At 43.9% G+C, this 18,400-nt stretch overlaps 1 protein-coding gene across 1 annotated transcript in view; it reads right to left on the bottom strand.

Annotated features, from left to right (window-relative positions):
• Nucleotides 1-18,400, bottom strand: part of ST3GAL1 (ST3 beta-galactoside alpha-2,3-sialyltransferase 1) — a 76,439-nt gene that overhangs the window by 13,715 nt on the left and 44,324 nt on the right. Inside the window, exons 2-3 of the mRNA XM_064644339.1 lie at nucleotides 10,430-11,264; nucleotides 414-610 (exon numbers count right to left, since the gene is read on the bottom strand). Of these exons, the coding sequence (XP_064500409.1) occupies nucleotides 414-610; nucleotides 10,430-10,738 (506 nt within the window). The 5' untranslated portion in view covers nucleotides 10,739-11,264. The remainder of the gene's footprint in view (nucleotides 1-413; nucleotides 611-10,429; nucleotides 11,265-18,400) is intronic.

Below are 18,400 nucleotides of genomic sequence, written 5' to 3'. Positions count from 1 at the left end.
AAAAGTGATTTTGGCTTCCCCACCCCACCATTGCTTGAGAATGAACCAGTGCAAGAAAGTAAAATCTGATACAGTCAGTTAAATGTCTAAAAGATCATTTGTGAGTAATAGCTGCAGAAGTAGTTTTTATTCAAAACTGACAATTTCTTTTTCATCTCTGTTTTTTAACACGGATGATTATGGATCATGCGGAACAAGCTACAGTATCAACAGCTATTAACACTTTTTTTTCCAAGCTAAAACATGGGGTCATATCTCCAACACACATAATTTATATTCCTGGAACTTAGATTTGACTTTAGCACCAGATTTCACTAGATAGCCCCTGAAATCTTGTTTGCTCACTTGTCACCCAAAATACCGGTGAATTTTAGACAGAAAAGGGATCTGGAGCTGAGGTGGATTTTACTTACCTGAGCACAAAGTCATGGGAGTCAATATCTCGGCCATACTGCGACTGCCGGAGGTTCCCAGAGTTGCCCACGACAGCGCATCGTCTGCACGTGTAAGAATCTCTCTCCTGCAGGGGATCCCCGTCCCCGGGAATGACCCCAAACAATTCTGTGAGAGTAGTGTTCAAATTCCTCGGAGCTTTCTCTGCTTGCAATTTCTGTTAGGGAGAAAAATCATTTCAGGTTATCAATACAGGAAGCTTTTCTGTGAGCTAGACATAGCTTCAAATGTCTCCTCAAATATCATTCTTGGGTCCGCCTGAAGACACTGCTTTCTGCAGCACAAGGCTTGAGGTTGGGAGCCAAAGTGTGAAAAAAATAAAGTAAAAACCATTTCCCATTAACTTTTTTACTTTACTCCCCTTTTCTCCTCCATCTCCTCAGATTCCCACATGTTCTCAGACTCTGTCTAGCCATGAAGGAACAGATCACGCATTCTCCCCAAGGCTGGCCTTAGAATAAATGTTCCTCTGGTGTCTATAAGCCTACACTCACCCCGGGCCAGGTATCTTCTGGTACGACTTGTATAATGTCTTTTAGCTCTTCAAAAAAGGACAGAAAAGTCTCAGGGAACCTGATGGAACACAGAAATGGCTTATATCTCTTCCACATATTTTGGCATATGCCAGAAGTGGGAGAGGGAGATGGGAAGTGAAGTGTGGAGGAACCAGCTGCTTGTGCAATAGAAAACTACAGTAGAGTTAGCCCTGAGGGCTGGAGATGCAAATTCATCTAAAAAAAATCTCCAGGATGAGGAAAACCACCCGGACCTTGGTCATTGTGTCTGTTGCCATGGAGGGAAACTGTTTTGTAGCAGCTCTATGGTGCATGGTGGAAACAATGGCCGGATTGGGAAGGTACAGGCAAGGTGCAGGGTGGGTGATGGTCAGACACTCCCTTTCTGGGGCTCAGCTCTCTGAGGTCTACTAAAAAGTTTGAGAGTGCTGGCAGGCTCACAGACACCATTGCCCACCCTCGTGGTGTTACTTGCTTGCAAGCTCTCAAAGGGAGAATGGCTCCAGCACAAAATGGGCCAAAAAGGCTCTGTCTTGCTCTGCCAGCCCAGGGCGAGGAGAGACAGGGAGGAAGAGAAGAGAAACACCTTTTCCCACGACTCCCAGGAATGGCCTGGGGGAATTTGGCTTTAGTTTCCAATGCGTTTCCCTTGGCTGCACCAGGAACAGCCAAGTTCCTTGTATCTCCCTCTCTCACACAAACAGCTGTAGTACTGTAATTTTTGTTTAAATTCTGTGCTGTCTCCTTGCAGAACGTTATTTGCACTGAAATGAACAACAGGTCTGTGGAGTTCAGAGCTACAAGGTGATGTTAAGACCAAGAATTTGAAATAAAGAAGACAAAGACATTTGTTTTCATACATAGACTTTGCATACATAGACTTAATCTTCTGACTAATCCTTCCTAGCCTATATACTTGCATATGGACTGCAGAAGGTGATTAGGATGAAAGGTAATTAAGATGTCCAAACAAATACTACATTAATGACCACATATGTCACTGTTCAGTGGATGGCTCAGTTACTTAAGTGAAAAAGGTTGTCTTCCAAATTCATGTGTGATAGTAAAAACACATGGCCACATATCTAAACTCTTGTGTATTCTTTGTGAATCCAATCTAACCCAATATTACTCTGAATATGTGAAAAACAATGTTAGAAAGCCTGCAGCCTTCAAAATAATTGCAGACTTCATAGATGTCATAGAGTGTAGTAGCAGGTGTATAACGTAGTAAAATCTGACCTTTTTTAAAAAAGGAACTCGTTTTGAGTTATTTGAATACACACTTGCACACACCCACGTATACTCTCTCTCTGTAAAGGTGAGCTGATTTTAACTGTATTTAAGAAATGAAAGGCAAAAACACCAAAATATTATTTTTGAACTGATTTTGTCTGAGAAAATTCAGATGTGGAAGGTAATTTTGAGAAAATTCTAAAATTCTACCTGGGCTCCCTTTTTAGGTTAAATTGCCTTTTCATCCAGAATGACAGAATCATAAAAGGAAAGGATCTGGAGTATTGATGCATTTTTGATGCATTAAAATGGTAAGAAACATCCTGGATAGGCACCTGTATTTGCACAGCACAGGTATCTGCCTTTCTGTTATGCTGCTGTCAGTGTAGAGTAACTACTGCAAACAAGTTGAAACATGGGCACCAACATCAGCCTGAAAGCAGGATACCATCATCCTACAATCCCTCAGTTGTGCACAACTCCAACAGGAAAGACTATTAATAATGTTAGAAATCCTCTCAGTGACCTCGAGTAGGATGATGACCTTACTGCACTGTGTGCTGGACATTCATACAATGAGACATTTGTGTTTAACTCATTTCAAGTCCTCTGCTTAAATTTCCTCAATGATCATCTGATTGAACTTTACTTTTCAGGCCTAATCTTCAATTAACATTAGTCAGTCTTTGACTTTTCAACAAAAGAGAGAAGAGTAGGGAACAAAGGTGGTTAACTCCAAAGCCCATCTAACTTCTAAAAGTTCAGATCTAATGCACAGCCAATGCCTTATTGCACAATGTTTGCTTGGCTTATTGAAAAAGACCATTTTAATAGCATTACAATTACAAGCCGATTATAGTTCACTTTCCCACATCAAATTTTTGTCCTGTTTTTTTGAGTAATGTAATTTTTTTTTTTTTAACAAAGTCCGGCCTTTCCCATAAATCAACAGAAGCATTGGGTGAAAGTCTGTCCACTCTGTGCAAGGCAGAGCCATAGCAGTGCTATGTGGCATTGCTGGAACAACATCCTCTCACCAAGTTCTGTAGTTGAGTGACAAGGATATGCATATGGATATAGCTGCTAGAAGTGGCCTTATATACACTGAAATACCTGACCCCTGTGTCCTGAGTGAAGTGGCTGCTTTTCTCAGAAGTCTGTGCAAGCAATACCTGTGTCTAAAGAAGCAGTTTAACCTCTTGCCCAAGATCATAAAGCATCTTAATCCACCTTCTGTCCATATATAAAATATTAATGGATCACTTAACTGTCCAGCTTCCCTGCATAAAATATTTGCCTGGCACTTGAGAATTAACTCTTCACCTTAGATTGTTAAAAATCGTAATCGGGAGTTCAGATTGAGAAGTTTTCTAATCATCTTCACAGAAAAGATGTTATCTAAGCTGTTATCCAGAAAAAGAACCCTCAAAGTTTATGCACTTTCTTTCTTTAGCCATGAATGGCTTTCCAAGAAAGTGCCTGTTCCTTCTCTCATCACTATGCATGCACCTTCATTAAGGATGACAAGGGATTTGCTGCTTTTATAAACTGCTCAGAAGGCTTTACTGAGCTCTCTGGTACCATCACATTGACAGCTACTGCAAGAAGCAATACCTAAAAACTTGGCTAAGGGGTTGCAAAGGGAGAGTGTAAATTCAGCCAAGGCTGCTCAGAGCTAATAGCTTGGAGTGGTGATGATACAGCTACAGTCATTTAACCATAGAATACTAGAATGGGTTGAGTTGGAAGGGACCTTAGAGATCATCTGGTTACAACCCCCCTGCCATGGGCAGAGACAGGTCCCACTAGATCAGGTTGCCCCAAGCCCCATCCAACCTGGCCTTCAACACTACCAGGGATGGGGCATCCACTTCCTGGGTAACCTGGGCCAGTGCCTCACCACACTCAAAGGAAAGAATTTCTTCCTAATAACTAATCTTAAACCTACCCTCTTCCAGGTTAAAGCCATTACCCCTTGTCCTACCACTACATGCCCTTGTGAAAAGTCCCTCTCCAGCTCTCTTGTAGCCCCCTTTAGGTATTGAAAGGCTGCAATAAGATCTCTCTGGAGCCTTTTCTTTTCTAAATTCAACAACCCCAACACTCTCAATCTGTCTTTATAGGAAAGGTATTTCAGCCTCTGAGTATCTTCCCAGCCTCCTCTGGACTTGGCCTAAGAGATCCACATCCTTCTTATGTTGGGGCCTCAAAGGAGTCAGGAGAACCTCAAAGGAATACTGTCCTGGTGCCTGTGCACCCTGCACAAATGGTCAAGTTTGGCAGAGTATTAAACACAACATCAAAATCCCAAATTATTAGCAGGTTGAATAGATTAACTTGTAATCTTTGGTGTGATGTGGATGCAGGTAGAACACATATCAAGGCAGACAGGAATAGGTGTGGATCTGGCAGCAGCCAGCACTGATGAGGCATCACTGCCAGCACACAGCCAGGCTGCTGGGGGAAGCTGGTGTAGCAGTACTGGGGTTTGTGGCTTTTCTAAATTTTTGAACTGTTTTTAAAAGTTTAAGAGGGAATAAAGCCCCATGAGAACCTCTTTTGCACAGCTACTAATTGCCTTGCTGCAGCAGTTTGGAGGCATTACACTCATGCAACACTATAAGACATTATACATTATATGAAGATTAATCCCAGCAACTCTGGTGGGGCAAACCCAGGTAATCTCCATTTTGCAGACTGAAGGGGAGGTTAAAAGGAAACCATCGATTTTTAAAATTCCCCCTTGATTTGGAAAATATGGCGTTATTATTGTCCTGTAATTCCTATGCATCAAAGAGTTGGAAGGGGAAGAATATAGATGCTTTCATGAGTCTGGTCTTTGTTTAATGATTTGTGTCATCAAAAAATTTATGCTCACGCATATGTGCATATATTATGTAAATAGCACACAATAATATGCATATGCCAAATTGTGTGATTTCTGACTGCCATGGCTGATATGAGTCACCTCTACGCCACTCTTGTGTCAAGACAATGCCTGTGCAAGCTCTGTGTGCCCTTGTTTCTGGCTTCAGGGTGTTTGCAGCTCAGGACAGTGCATCACAGTGCTTAGAGAGACCTGTGAGCTTGGACCACCTTCACATCCATCTATCTTCACCATAGGAGGAGCAGCTCCAGCCCAGCAGGACTCGTGTGGTGGCTGCCAGTGGGGGTAAGAGGTAGTCCAAGGTCAGGTTCCTCCAGTATGCCCAAATCTGATCTAAATGTCATGCTTCCAACCAAGCAGTGCAACAGCAGGAGGGACTGGCACATGGCAGGTACTGGGAGCAGAGCCTGGGACCTGGCCTGGATTCGGTACCACCTTCTGCAGAGATCTGGTAGCTACACGCTTCCTTCAGTGTGCTGAACCCTTCAAAGTGTCACCGAGAGCATCCCAGTTTTAAAGAAAACTTTTGGTGATCAAAGCACTTGGGCACATTTTCTACAAAGAGCATTCAAAATGCATGACTCAAGTGCCAAGGAGCTCTGCCGCTGTCTTAAAAATAAGTGCAGCTTCCACAGCTTCCCCAGGGCACGTGTTGGGGATGCCCTTTTGTTCACTAGCTGGTTAGCAAATTTTTAAGCCATATATTACATTTTTTCCCACAAACATAATGATTTAAAACTAATATTTTCTTTTAGATACACCAATAACATGGCCTCAAGAGCTGAGCTATCTTCCAAAAAAAAAGAAGGCAAAACTCTCAAATATTATAAGACTCGAGATAAAAATTGCTATAACACGATAGTTTATGAACAATGTGCTACAGATAAAATTGCCAGGAAACTCTGAGCCTGAATTTACTTATCACACCTTTAATCCATCAACCTCAACACGTTTATTTTGAATTTAGAACAGCATGTTCTGATCTCATATTTTTAATACTTTATGACCACTAAGAACAATGCATCCACCCCTGAAAAAAAACCAAGAAAACTATAAATAAATGCTGTGCTGTGTTACAGCATGTAATTCTTGATATGTTTCCTTATATATGGGTTACTAAGTTTAGTGAGAACATCCACTGCATTTGTGTCATAGTAAAACAATGGAAAACTTGCAGGTGGACCAGCTCAGGAAGGTGGGAAAGAAAATATAAACAGAAAGGAATGTATCATGTAACACCAGGTGCCACCTTCCAAAACACTGAGACTCTCACAGTCCCTGAGAATAAGGTGAGGGAAAGTAAAGAAGAGAGAGAGGAGGTGAGAGACAGGAAGGGAGGGAAGGGAGGGAAGGGAGGGAGGGAGGGAGGGAGGGAGGAAGGAAGGAAGGAAGGAAGGAAGGAAGGAAGGAAGGAAGGAAGGAAGGAAGGAAGGAAGGAAGGAAGGAAGGAAGGAAGGAAGGAAGGAAGGAAGGAAGGAAGGAAGGAAGGAAGTTCTAACAAAATGGTTACAGCCTGGAATGTTATTAAGGCCCAGATCCTTCCCTAGAGCAGAGGACTTGAATTCAACTTTAAGTCACAAAGAGCATGGAGCAGCTGCAGGAGTGTATCCAGGAGGAGAATTTTGGCCATTATTTGCTACCAGACAAAAGTGATGAAGACAGAGTTTATCAGCCGTGTAGATTTAAGCAAATGAAAAGCAATGAGCAGTCCTGACAACATCCCTCTTGTTTCCATGAACACAGAAACAGCCAGGTACGTTTTCAGGTGCTTCTCCAGAGCAGCCCTGCCTTGTGCAGCAGGATGAGCCGCTGCAGGGATGGTGGCACTGACCTTCTCTTCTCTGCTCCTTCTCACCTTCACAGGTGGTAGCACTAAATCCAGTATGGACAAACAACTTTATTCAGAGCAAGCAGGAATATTTCCTTCCAAAAGGCCACATTCCACCAAGATAAGAGTTTAAACCATATATTCTCCAAACAAACCATGAAGCAGCCTGGCAGCCATGTAAGCAAGTGAAATCACCCCATTCTTCAGCCCCAAATGCCACTTTGTCTCCAATATTGGCCATTAGTCTCTGAAATCAGTCCTCACCATTCTAGCACTGGAGGGATACCAATGCTGCAGGACAATTTGGATGAATAACATTCACATGTACAGCAACAGAGCTAAAGGGGGAGGGAGGGCAGACTGAACTTGGTAGACAGGCAGCTCTCCAGCAAGGGCTCTGCCTGCATTTAGTCCAAACCCATCCCATGACAGGAAAGTCACAGCCATGTAATTAATAACTCCAGTGAAGTCACCATCACCTCAGAGTCTCAGTTACAGCACAAGGAAACCACCACACTGTCTGAAGGCAGTCCCTGAGAGCGAACACAGTCATTTCTCCCCTGAATAGAAGTTTGAGCAATCTCAGGTTTACTCATGCCTCATCTTTATGTACAAATATAGTAAAAAGTGACAAATTACTGTGTTGGCAAAGCCCACAAGAGTAAAGCATGGCCATGAGCAATGTTTTCTTAAAGACTGGCTGAAATCTCAGGATCACTTTGAAGATGAACCTAAAAATGAACAGTGAAAAGGGAGTACCGCCAGGATGCACCTGGGAGTTATTTACTGCAGAAATGACACTGACTGTCTTGAAAAAGCTTAACCAAAACAACATGTACATTAGAAATCAGTAGCAATGAGGAGGTGAGGCCACATCGTGTCTGGGTTTACCCAAGACCATCTTTCAGAGGAGTCAGGGCACTTTCTCCACTTATCATGGGTTAGGGCAAAGATTTCCAGTAAGTTACTGACTTCCAATACACAATGCAGTTTTGGGGGACACCAAAAAATTTCACACATCATGGTGGAGGATACAAAATGTCTAGAAATATTAGAAGATTTATTTTTACCATCTGAAAAAAAAGAATGCTTTGATTTTGTATTCTGAAGTGGTATATTCCCTTTGAACTTGATCTGAATTAAAAAAAAAAGAAAGAAAGAAAACACTAAAATAGGGTTAGACAGCTCTGAAAATTAATGAACAGCTTTTATTTGGGGCAGAGGAGGGAAGACTTGACTGTTCTGAAAGTCACTGTTTTTTTCATTTTGCTGAAAAAAAAACAGACCTCCCCTGAAAGAATCTGTCTCAGGTTAAGCTGAATTTTTAATGCACTGGTGAGGCCACATCCCGACTACTGTGTCCAGTTCCGGGCCCTGCACTTCAAGAAGGACACTGAGGCGCTGGAGTGAGTCCAAAGAAGGGCAATGAAACTGGTAAAGGGTCTGGAGCACAAGTCCAATGAGGAGTGACTGAGCGAACTGGGGTTGTTTAGCCTGACGAAGAAGAGGCTCAGGGGTGACCTTATCATTCTCTACAACTGCCTGAATGGAGGTTGTAGACAGGTGGGGGTTGATCTCTTCTCCCAGGCAACTAGGGACAGGATAAGAGGACATAGTCTAAAACTGCATGGGGAAAGGTTAAGGTTGGACATTAGGAGGACTTTCTTCACAGAAAGGGTGATTAGATATTGGAATGGGCTGCCTAGGGAGGTGATGGAGTCACTGTCCTTGGAGGTGTTTAAGGAAAGCCTGGACATACCATCAGTGCCATGGTCTAATTGACAAGGTGGTGTTCTGTCATAGGTTGGACTCAATTATCTCAAAGGTCTTTTCCAACCTAATTGATTCTGTGATTCTGTGAATTCAGATAATGGCTTTTTTTTTTTTCTCTCAGTTTCACTACAAGAAGGAGAATCACAAATTTAGTGTACTGAGTGTCCCAAGCTTTTTCTTCTTCTTTTTTTTTTTTTTTTTTTTTTTTTAGAGAGAATGCATTTAAACCTCTTGTTTAAATCAGTGAGTTCTCAATGCAGAATGCAGTGTGGCTTTACTTGGGGTGCTGTGCAAGTGATCTACTAAGCTCAATTTGGGGTATGCCCCCTCCTCTGAAAACTGCCAGTTGTTAGCTCAGCTCTGCTCCCTGATGAAATCTCAAGCCAGGGCAAGGGGAACTAGGACCTCAGCTTGCCATGTTCCCTTCTCACAACTTCAGCAGAGCCCAGCTAGGAAACCCCCACAATGGGGACCACAAGGAAAAGTGTCTGGAGGCTGCAAGAAAAAACACAAGCAATGGGAAATCAGAGTCATGGCCAAGGAGCAGGTGAAAGGATACAGCACCTGGAGTACACAAGACTCACAGCAAAAACAATGGTTTCATCATAAAACGATCGTATCATTTGTACAACAATTAAAAATGTCAGAGTTCAGTGGCATTTCTTTTTCACCAGTAAATGCAACAGCCAGAGGAGTGAGAAGTGATAATTCCAATACAGCCTCATTCCCACAGCACTTGACATCCCCTCCAAAACCTAAATGTCCCCACCAGAATAGTGGGTGCCAATCAGAAAGGCCCCCTCAGGGTGCCATAGAAGGGCTGAAAGCCCTGGATTCAATAACAAGGATTATGATTGTCACAAGACACCAATTTGGAAGCTGTTGTGTGATCAAAGAAAGGCACAGGGGACTATTTTTGCCAAAGAGGGGGAAAACAAGTGCAATACAACTGTGATTTCACTGGGGTCGCTGCAGCCAGAACTTGTGCTTTAGCAGCTCGGCAGTGCAGGCCACGAGTAGATCATTCAATCGAGGTCTTGTTTCAAGAGAATATAAAAGGGGTTTTTACCGGGCAAAACATCAGGATGGACCTTTTTCCCTTTTGTGCTTTTTGAACAAGGCATCCACTAGCTTTCATGGTACTTGGATCAGGCTCCGAGGGTGGTTGGACCATCCTGCTCAAGGATATGCTGGGGCTGCTCCTTCCCAGCAACCCACAGCCATCCATGTGCTTTCCAGGCCTGTTTTACATCATCAGCCATAATGAAGAATGTTTTCATACACATGCAATTAATCATTTTTCATTTAATCCTCTAATTATTTACACATCTTATGTTAGAGAGAGCCCCAGGAGAATTACACACTTCTCAATGAGTTTGCTTTGCTACCTCGGCAGATGGCAAAAAGCCTATCTGACGCAAAACCAGACGGCTTATGAAGTCTGGTCTTTCAAAGAGAAGGGAGAAAATGGCAATATTGACATGTGCAAATCCTGGATTTACCACCTAACTCTGTGGGGGATTTTTCTAGCTTGGAGCAAGCGAACATGCACTACAAGCCCCTCTGAGCTAAACAGCAGCACAAACACCCAGTTCCTCCCACCTCTGCCTTCCTTGTCAGCTGAGACAGCAAATGCTTTTGGCAGAAACCATCTCTTGCTATCTGCTCAGCATCACTTGAAGCCTGAAACCGTGACTGTCACTCAAACTCTGGGCTGTATCCACAAGTCCCACTTACCAGCCACCACCTGTAGCTGTCTTCTGGGATCAAGGCATTTTGTGAGGTCAAGAAAGGTTGCATAGTTGAATTAAATCTCTGATCGAACCAGAGGGAATGTCCCATCTCCGAAATGCACGTGTGACAGCTGCAAGGTCTCCTGGGGTACTTGAAGAGTTTTTGGACTTGCTCTGAAAACTGCATGACGAGATGCCTGGGATCCCAGGTGGTCGTGGTCACTTGGTGTGTGTAGTTCAGCAGAAACGATGTTACCGTGATGAGCAAAAAGGCGAATGTAAACATTTTCACATTTCTCCTCCTTACAACCATCTTTCCCGCTCAGGTTCTGCCACCACTGCTGATCAAGTACAATGTAGGGTCCAGTGTAAGGCAAAAAGGAAAAGGTGCAGCAGGCACCGATCAGTTACTACTCCGGGCTTAGGCTGAACAGACTAACTCCAATACCTTCATCCATAAGGGAAGAAGCTTCATCTTTCCCAAACGGGCTTAAAAAAGGCAAAGCTGAGTATTTCCTTTCATTTTCTCAGAGTGCTTCCAAGTTCCTTCCACCTCTCTGTGTCCTGCTGCTACCCTCTCCTGATGAGAGTTTAATGGACACAGACCCTTGTCTTTCTGTGTACCAGAATATTTAAAGGGGAGCAATATCAGCATTAAAATTCAGGTTTTGAACGTAAGAGTAAGCCAGACATTAAAACAAGCAAATTGTAGAAAGAAGAGGGTGGTTATTCTTTTTCTTAGAAGTTAGTTCTTGATGGATTGGATCATTTGGGGATGTACATTCCATCAGAGAGACATGCTTTGATGCCCATTTAAGCCATGGAGAGAAGTTTGTAACCTAGAGACAAACAAAAAAAAAAGAAAGAAAAATAATTTTCAGAATTTTTTTTGCATTCCTTCCAACCTATTTTCTCTGCTTTTCTCGGTCAATCCCAAAACTTCTGATCAGCTCAGAGACCTGAACACAGCAGCAGCAGCTTCCAGCTCTGCTGTGGTATTTGCATACTGAGAAATTTCAGGGTGAAATTTCGGAAAGGGCAGAGCATCGACCTGTGGACATTGAGTCTCTTTGTATTGAATCAGCCTCCTCACTCTGCTCTGGCCTTATTTGAATTACAGTTTGTAGCTATTTGAATGGCAATGACTCACCACCTTTCTTCAAGATGACCTTGATAGCCACAAGATATGCAGCAAAGTGTTCATAACTCAGAGCAGCTGAACAAAAAGCACCCTGCAAAGGGGGGAGGAGCAGGATAGGGAGAAGGATGAATTGCTTCCTTTCTCTTGCTCCCCCCACCCAGCTTGATTTCTTAAAGATTGGGACTAGACCTGTGATTCAGAGAAGCCAAGCAAGAACAGCTGTCATGTCCTGGGACAGAGAGGGGAAATCAAAGTATAAAATAGCCTTTGTTTCACATGGGTTATTGCTGTTTTTTCTGCCAATGAAGGGTAGGTGACGGCAGCCTGTGATCTCACAGAGTTCCTATGAGACCCCAAGAGAGAGGTAGAGAGGCATGAAGCTGCCTTGGGGATACGGAAGAAAGAGCTGCTCACCCTTCCCCTCTTGGTGTCCTGGGCCTAGCAGCAGTGATTTAAAGAAGATTTTAAAAGTCAAAAAATTAATCCCTTCCTCCCACAGTGCTGTTGTTTTGTGGGAAGAAAAACATGTTACTGTGTCAGAATATGTCCAATTTATGAACAAGCAAAAGCCCAGACAGATAAGTCTCATTCACTACTAAGCTGCAGGCTTCACACCAACAAAGAACAAAACTGCAACTTTTACCATTAAACCCCACCATTTTAACCCATTCTGTGTGCCACATTGATGCAGAATCCCCCTCATTGCATCACTCAAATGTGATGCTTATCCAGATGTGGGGAAAGAGCAGCTGGTAGCCACAGCATCCCCAGCTTTGCTGCTGGCTCCTCTTCTGGGGATCTTAGAGGAGCTGCCCCAGGCCAAACCACTTTTCCAAAGGGTTTGACAGGGTATCTTGGAAACAGCATAGACTTGAATTTTCGAGGTGGTGTGTAAATATTTACCAAGTCCCAAAAAGCTGAATCCGAAGATAGGAGCCTCAGCCCATGGTCTTGAGCCCTTGCTCCAGGTTTCTCCCTGCATGTGATGGGCAGCATGTGCCCTTCAATTAGCTGCTGATTGCCAAATGCTTCAAGATTTATTTTAAGTCTGGTCCCTCCAACTGCATTTATAGGAGCTCAAGGGCTGATGAGTGGGTCAGACTGGATAACAAAAGGCTTTATTAACCCCATCTGCTCATGCTCTTTCCACGGTAAATCACACAGCACCAGGAAATCATCAGGTGCTTGCTTTAATGTTTAAGAGGGAAGTTTTTGGACTAACCAGGAATCTTCAGAACTATTCCCAGGTAAAGTTCAGGAATTGCACCCTGAGAGGTGATGAGGATGCTGCCACTGTGACTTGGAGATTTAGAAGGGGAGCTTAGGAGAACAGCCCCTGTACACAGCCCCATCCACACCAGCTGGTCTCTGTGTCACAGAGCAGCCCCAAACACATTCGCTTTACTAGCCTGGATATAGTTGTTAGTCTAAACAAAAACACAGCCTCTATCACCTCCCAGAATATGCCAAATCCCAGAAGCAAATTAGTTCTCCATTTATGGAGTGGATAATTCAAGAGCTGTGATGCTGGGGGGTCGAACCCCCACTGCTGTCAGTGCTAGGCCAAGTCAGTATTTGTAAACACAACTCCTGCTCTTCTGTTATATTTTTCAGAGGAGGAGGGAGAGGGATTATCCAGCCTTTCTTGGAAAAAGCCTATAAAATGGAGTATTGTTCATAAAACAGGTCTGGCCTCCAAAACAAGCACTTATTTCATCAGATTTATTTATTTAATTTCTGTAATTCAGCTAAGGTTAAAGTTATATTTACAATTTGGGAAAGAAAAAAAAAAAAGAAGACCCAAACCAGTGTTTACACAGTGGACTGCAATGTTTTCAAACTTCTAATCATCCTGTCTTTTATAACATGTGATGGGAAGGTGAGAAACCAGAACTCCGAAGGCTTTTTTCCCATGTGGATATAAACACTCCATGGTCTATTTTAATTGTTGTTACTTAGTTTCCTATGAATGTTCACTTTTCCTATGGATACTTGTGATAGAAATATATATATACATATATAACAAATGTATACATATATACCGCACAGAAAGGCTCCAGGGACTACATCTGTGATTTAGCACCTGAGGAAAAGGAAGACTGAAGGCAACCAGCAGTAGGACAAGCAGTAGGAAGGACTTGAGCTCTGCCAGGGGAGGTTTAGGTTGGATATTAGGAAGAAATTCTTTACAGAGAGAGTGAGCAGACATTGGAATGGGCTGCCCAGGGAGGTGGTGGATTCATCGTCCCTGGAGGTTTTTTAGATGAGACTGGATGTGGCATCAGTGCCATGGTCTGGTAACCATGGCAGTGTTGGATCAAGGGTTGGACTTGATGATCTCAGAGGTCTTTTCCAACCCAGTTGATTCTATGATTCTATGAACGGAAAATGCTTTCTTCTTCGAGTTCACTGTGACTTGAACCAGGACTTCTTTTCCTTTCTAATAACACACGCAAGATCCAAGCCAGACATCACTACTTGTACTCTTCACAGCATCTCGCACCATATCTCTGACTGTCCCTGAATCTCCCCCTGCTCACATTTGATTCATAAATCTTTGCAAAAGGGTTTCCAAAGGATTCACCAAGGTATTGTGATGTGAGAAGGGTAGGGACTGCTCTGGGAAATCTCTCAGGGCTGCCAACCATAGCTGTTCAGAATGTTCTACCTCTGGATACTATGGATGGTAGTTAAATTAAGCCATTACAAGTAAGTAGCATGATACCAAACACGGCCCTTATCAACATACCTCGGCATGACCTCGGCATTAGCACATATGTGAACAGGCTATTTTGGCCTCAGAGACCCAGAAAAAATTCCTGGGGACTTCAGGTACAGAGATTTAGTGCCCAGCCCTCTCCCAGCCACAGTCTCCTGAGAGATAAACAGAACTTAATACTGCATGCCTGTGGCTGTGCCTGTGGGCAGAGATCCCAGCTTAGCTCATGCAAGCAGCAGGTTAAGCTACCTTAAGTGATTGGGTGCTTAAGGTCTTATTTCTGGTCTGGATTTTGCCTGCTACCTTTCCACTCCTCCCCCTTCAGAGGTATCCTGTTGTCCCCATGTAAGACACCTTTGTACACCCTGAGATAACTTATTTATGCTGGTAACACCCAGTGATGAGCAATGGAGGCAAAATGTGAAAGGTTACATTCCAGGAAGAGTAGAGGGAGATAGGTTCAGAAGTAGGGGTGGGTTCCTCCAAGCTCTGTTCTGAGCGTAGAACTGGGTATGTTGTGATTAAATGGTCATAAATGAGAGCTTAATCCTTTGTCTACATTTTACATTATAAAATATACCAGGATCAATCCATCGTTATTGTTTGCCTTCATTGTCTTCTTATGTTTTACAGAGAAGGAACAGGAAGAACTTTTTTTCCCCCTCAGTCTATTTTTTTTCCTCCAAGGTAGGTTTTATTTGCATTGAAAACTTATAGTCTGAAGAATGTCCCTGGTCCCTTGCCAATCTGGCAATTAACAGACAAAGATAAAAACATATCGGTTCAATGGACTAATATAAAACAATTCTTAACACCTTCAGGAAATATTTTTTTACAAATCCACCTACAAATGAGATGTATTCCCACTGCACTTGTCAGGTTCTGTGACAAAAGCTCATCTGCACACCCACAAAGGAGCACAAAAAGAAAATAGCAGGATGGGGAGCCTAAATAAAACCCTGCTCCAGCTGCTACCAGGCCCATCCCAGGGGCCATCAACCCATAAAAGTCTGCACCAGCCCAAAGGAGCCCAGGGGTACAAAGACAGGTGGGAACCTGAAATAAGGACTCAGAAAAAGGGACACCCTCCCTGGGTCCCTCCCAGGGCTGGTCCTGCACAGCCTCAGGTGTGAAACTCGCCCAGGTGAGTCAACCTTACCTTTGGGACTGAGATGTGTTGCTGCCTCGGGGCATGAGACACCTTATGGTGTGCAGGGGAAGCCACACAATATTAGCACAATGGTTAATTTTTTTTTATTTCTTTGAAAAGATGGGCCTTAAACAAAAATAATGTAGAAAATAATAATGAAAAAACATTGAGAAACAAATCACCACACTACTACTCATCCCCCCACATTGTAAATGTCCCAGTACACTGGTGTTTGAGTCCTTTTTGATGCCTACTTTCCCAGAAAAGAAGTGCTCTGTACCAGCACCATGTTGAGGAGATCTTTGTTAACTTGTGTTACATGTTGATGGTTCAGGATCCAGCTTTTCTGGTCTGTAACTCACATTAAGACCTCGGTGTGAAATGCACTCTCTACTTTGAGGTTGCCAGCATTTTCCAGACACAGTTTGTCAAGCAGAATAGCACAAAGCATCCCTGTACAGAGATACTGCCAGCGTTCCATTCACAGCTTGAATTGCTCAAAGGTGCCAAAGTCCTTTAGACTCAAAACTCTATATTCACCTGCCCTGTTGGAATCTGCAGTAGGACGTGATCTCCTGCAGCTCTCTCACGATTAATGGTGATCATCACAGAACCCTTCTACATCCCACAGTATTTTACAGCTGGAAACTCCATACTTCAAGGAGTAAGTTCAAGGTTTGCTGCAATATGACTTCTAGAAACTGTGCTGCACTAGAAAGGTCTCAATGGCAGAACTGCAAGTGCCTGTTTTCAGAAGTACAGCTCAGATTCCTGCCCTGTAAATCCTCCAGAGATTAATTAGTTTCTCAGCTGAGCCACTGACAGCTATATTGTTATAAACCCTTTTGGCAACACCAACAGTGTGTCTCCAAGCATCCTTTCTGCCGTTTTGGGACTTTCTTCCTGTCCACATTCCTTGTGAGTAACTACTTGAGCAACTCCTGGTCTCAAAGCCCTGGCCTGCGAGAAGATAGAAGGTTAAATCTTGCCTTACTGTACCCACAGAGGCCCAGAACAGTCTCGGAAGATATCATTCTAGGGCAACAAAAACATATCCCTGGAAAAATACACACAAATTTCCACCCCAGGTCTGGGCTTAGGCCTGGAGAGAAACAATGGAGGGGACTGTTTCACTCCAAACCACAGGCTCGTCTGCCCTACCCTGGCTCATCACTGGCTGCCTCCCACTGACTGGAGCTGGCTGACATTTAGAAAGAAACACTTCATTGGTCTGACACCTCACCAGAGACCTCTGGGCAAGAGGCTTTTGCTACATTAGACAGAGTGTGAATTACAAGACAGCCTGGCAGCCAGTCAGAGTTAAACACAGGACAGAAGTGTGGATGATGCTGGGACCCCCCTGTGAGACCTCTAGTCCATCTCCTTCAGCTCCAGCAGATCAGTCTCACCAGGCATTGAAGGCCGCACGTGGGCTGGAGACATGAGTGGGTGCTGCCTGTGCCCCAGCACATCCTCTGCCATGCCAGCCTGTCCGTGGTATGACATCCACAGCTCTGGCAGGCAAAGGTGAGCCCTGTCCTTCTCAGACACCAAAAGCCACCACAGGACACAATTTTGGAAAGCACAAGCAAATCACACTAATCATATCAACAAAAGCATTCAGGAACCTTTAAGCCACGAGAAAAAGTAGCTTCAGACAAATTTGAAGGCAGGAGCTCTATTGTGCTTATTGAATTTGAAGCCAGCTATTGGCCAGTGTTTCATCTATCACAGTGAATAGAAGAAAAAAATGGAGGGGGTTTATGGAGCGTAACTGTATGGCATTTTAGGTGCCAGTGATCTGAAAAAAAATCATTACCTACTTGTGTCTTATCAATGAGCAGGTTTGCCGGCAGGCTCGGGCTGGCCAGGTCGATAGGGAATCTCTCTGGTACTGTAGCACATCCTGCCCTGACTTTCTGCATAACAGGTCTGGGTGGTCAGGGCAAGCTTTTTGTGCAAGATGTGTATGAGATTAACAGAAACTTGGGTGGGGAATTTGCATTCCGATGCTTCAAAATAAATATTTGTCTTGGCAGACTTTATCAGGCTTGTTGCTGAGTGGTCTGGAAACAAAAACTCCCTCACAGTGTTTGAAGAAATGACTGGAGGATCTGGCTCAGAAAAGGTCAGGAGTCTTTCTTTAACCTTGGATGCTGAGAGTTGCCACCTCTCACCATGGTGAAGACATTTTTTCCTCCACCACCTCTTCCTCCCTCGCATACCAAGAGTTGACTCCTGCAAAGGCTGGAGAAATTGCAGTGTTAATATCCAGGATTAATTGTGCTACAGTGTCCTCCATTTCCTACTCATGTGTTCAGGCCAAATGGGAAATTTTTCTTTGAATGCTACTGGAAGTGCTCTGACAGGTTGTCTGGCTCTAAAATCTTTTTCATGAGGTTCAACCAGATCAAGTACAGGGTCTTGCACCTGCACTAGGGCAACCCCCTCTACCAATAGGGACAAGAGGATGAAGGGATAGAGAACAGCCTTGAGGAGAAGTACTTAGGCTACTGGAGGAGCAATAGGTGCTCACAGGCCAGAAAGCCAGCTGTATCCTGGGCTGCATTAAAAGCAGCATGGCCATCAGCCTGAGGGAGGTGATTCTTCCCCTCTACTCTGCTCTGGTGAGACCCCACCTGGAGTGCTGCATCCAGCTGTGGGGTCTCCAGCACAGGAAAGACATGGACCTGTTAGAGTGAGTTCAGAGGAGGGCCAGAAAAATGATCAGAGGGCTGGAACACCTCGCCTATGAAGACAGGCTAAGAGAACTGGGTTTGTTCATCCTGGAGAAGAGAAGGCTCTGGGGAGCCTCAGAGCAGGCTCCTAGTGCCTAAAGGGGGCTTATAAGAAAGATGGGGAGGGACTTTTTAGCAGAGCCTGTAGTGATAGGACGAGGAGAAATGCTTTTGGCCTGGGGGGAGCTCATCTGGGGGAGCTTGGCTCCCTCCCCTTTGTCACCAGC

The sequence above is a fragment of the Pseudopipra pipra genome, chromosome 1 (assembly GCF_036250125.1).
Source record: "Pseudopipra pipra isolate bDixPip1 chromosome 1, bDixPip1.hap1, whole genome shotgun sequence".
Taxonomy (NCBI): Eukaryota; Metazoa; Chordata; class Aves; order Passeriformes; family Pipridae; genus Pseudopipra; species Pseudopipra pipra.
Note: the sequence above shows the minus strand (reverse complement) of the source record. Positions and strands in the feature narration are given on the sequence as shown.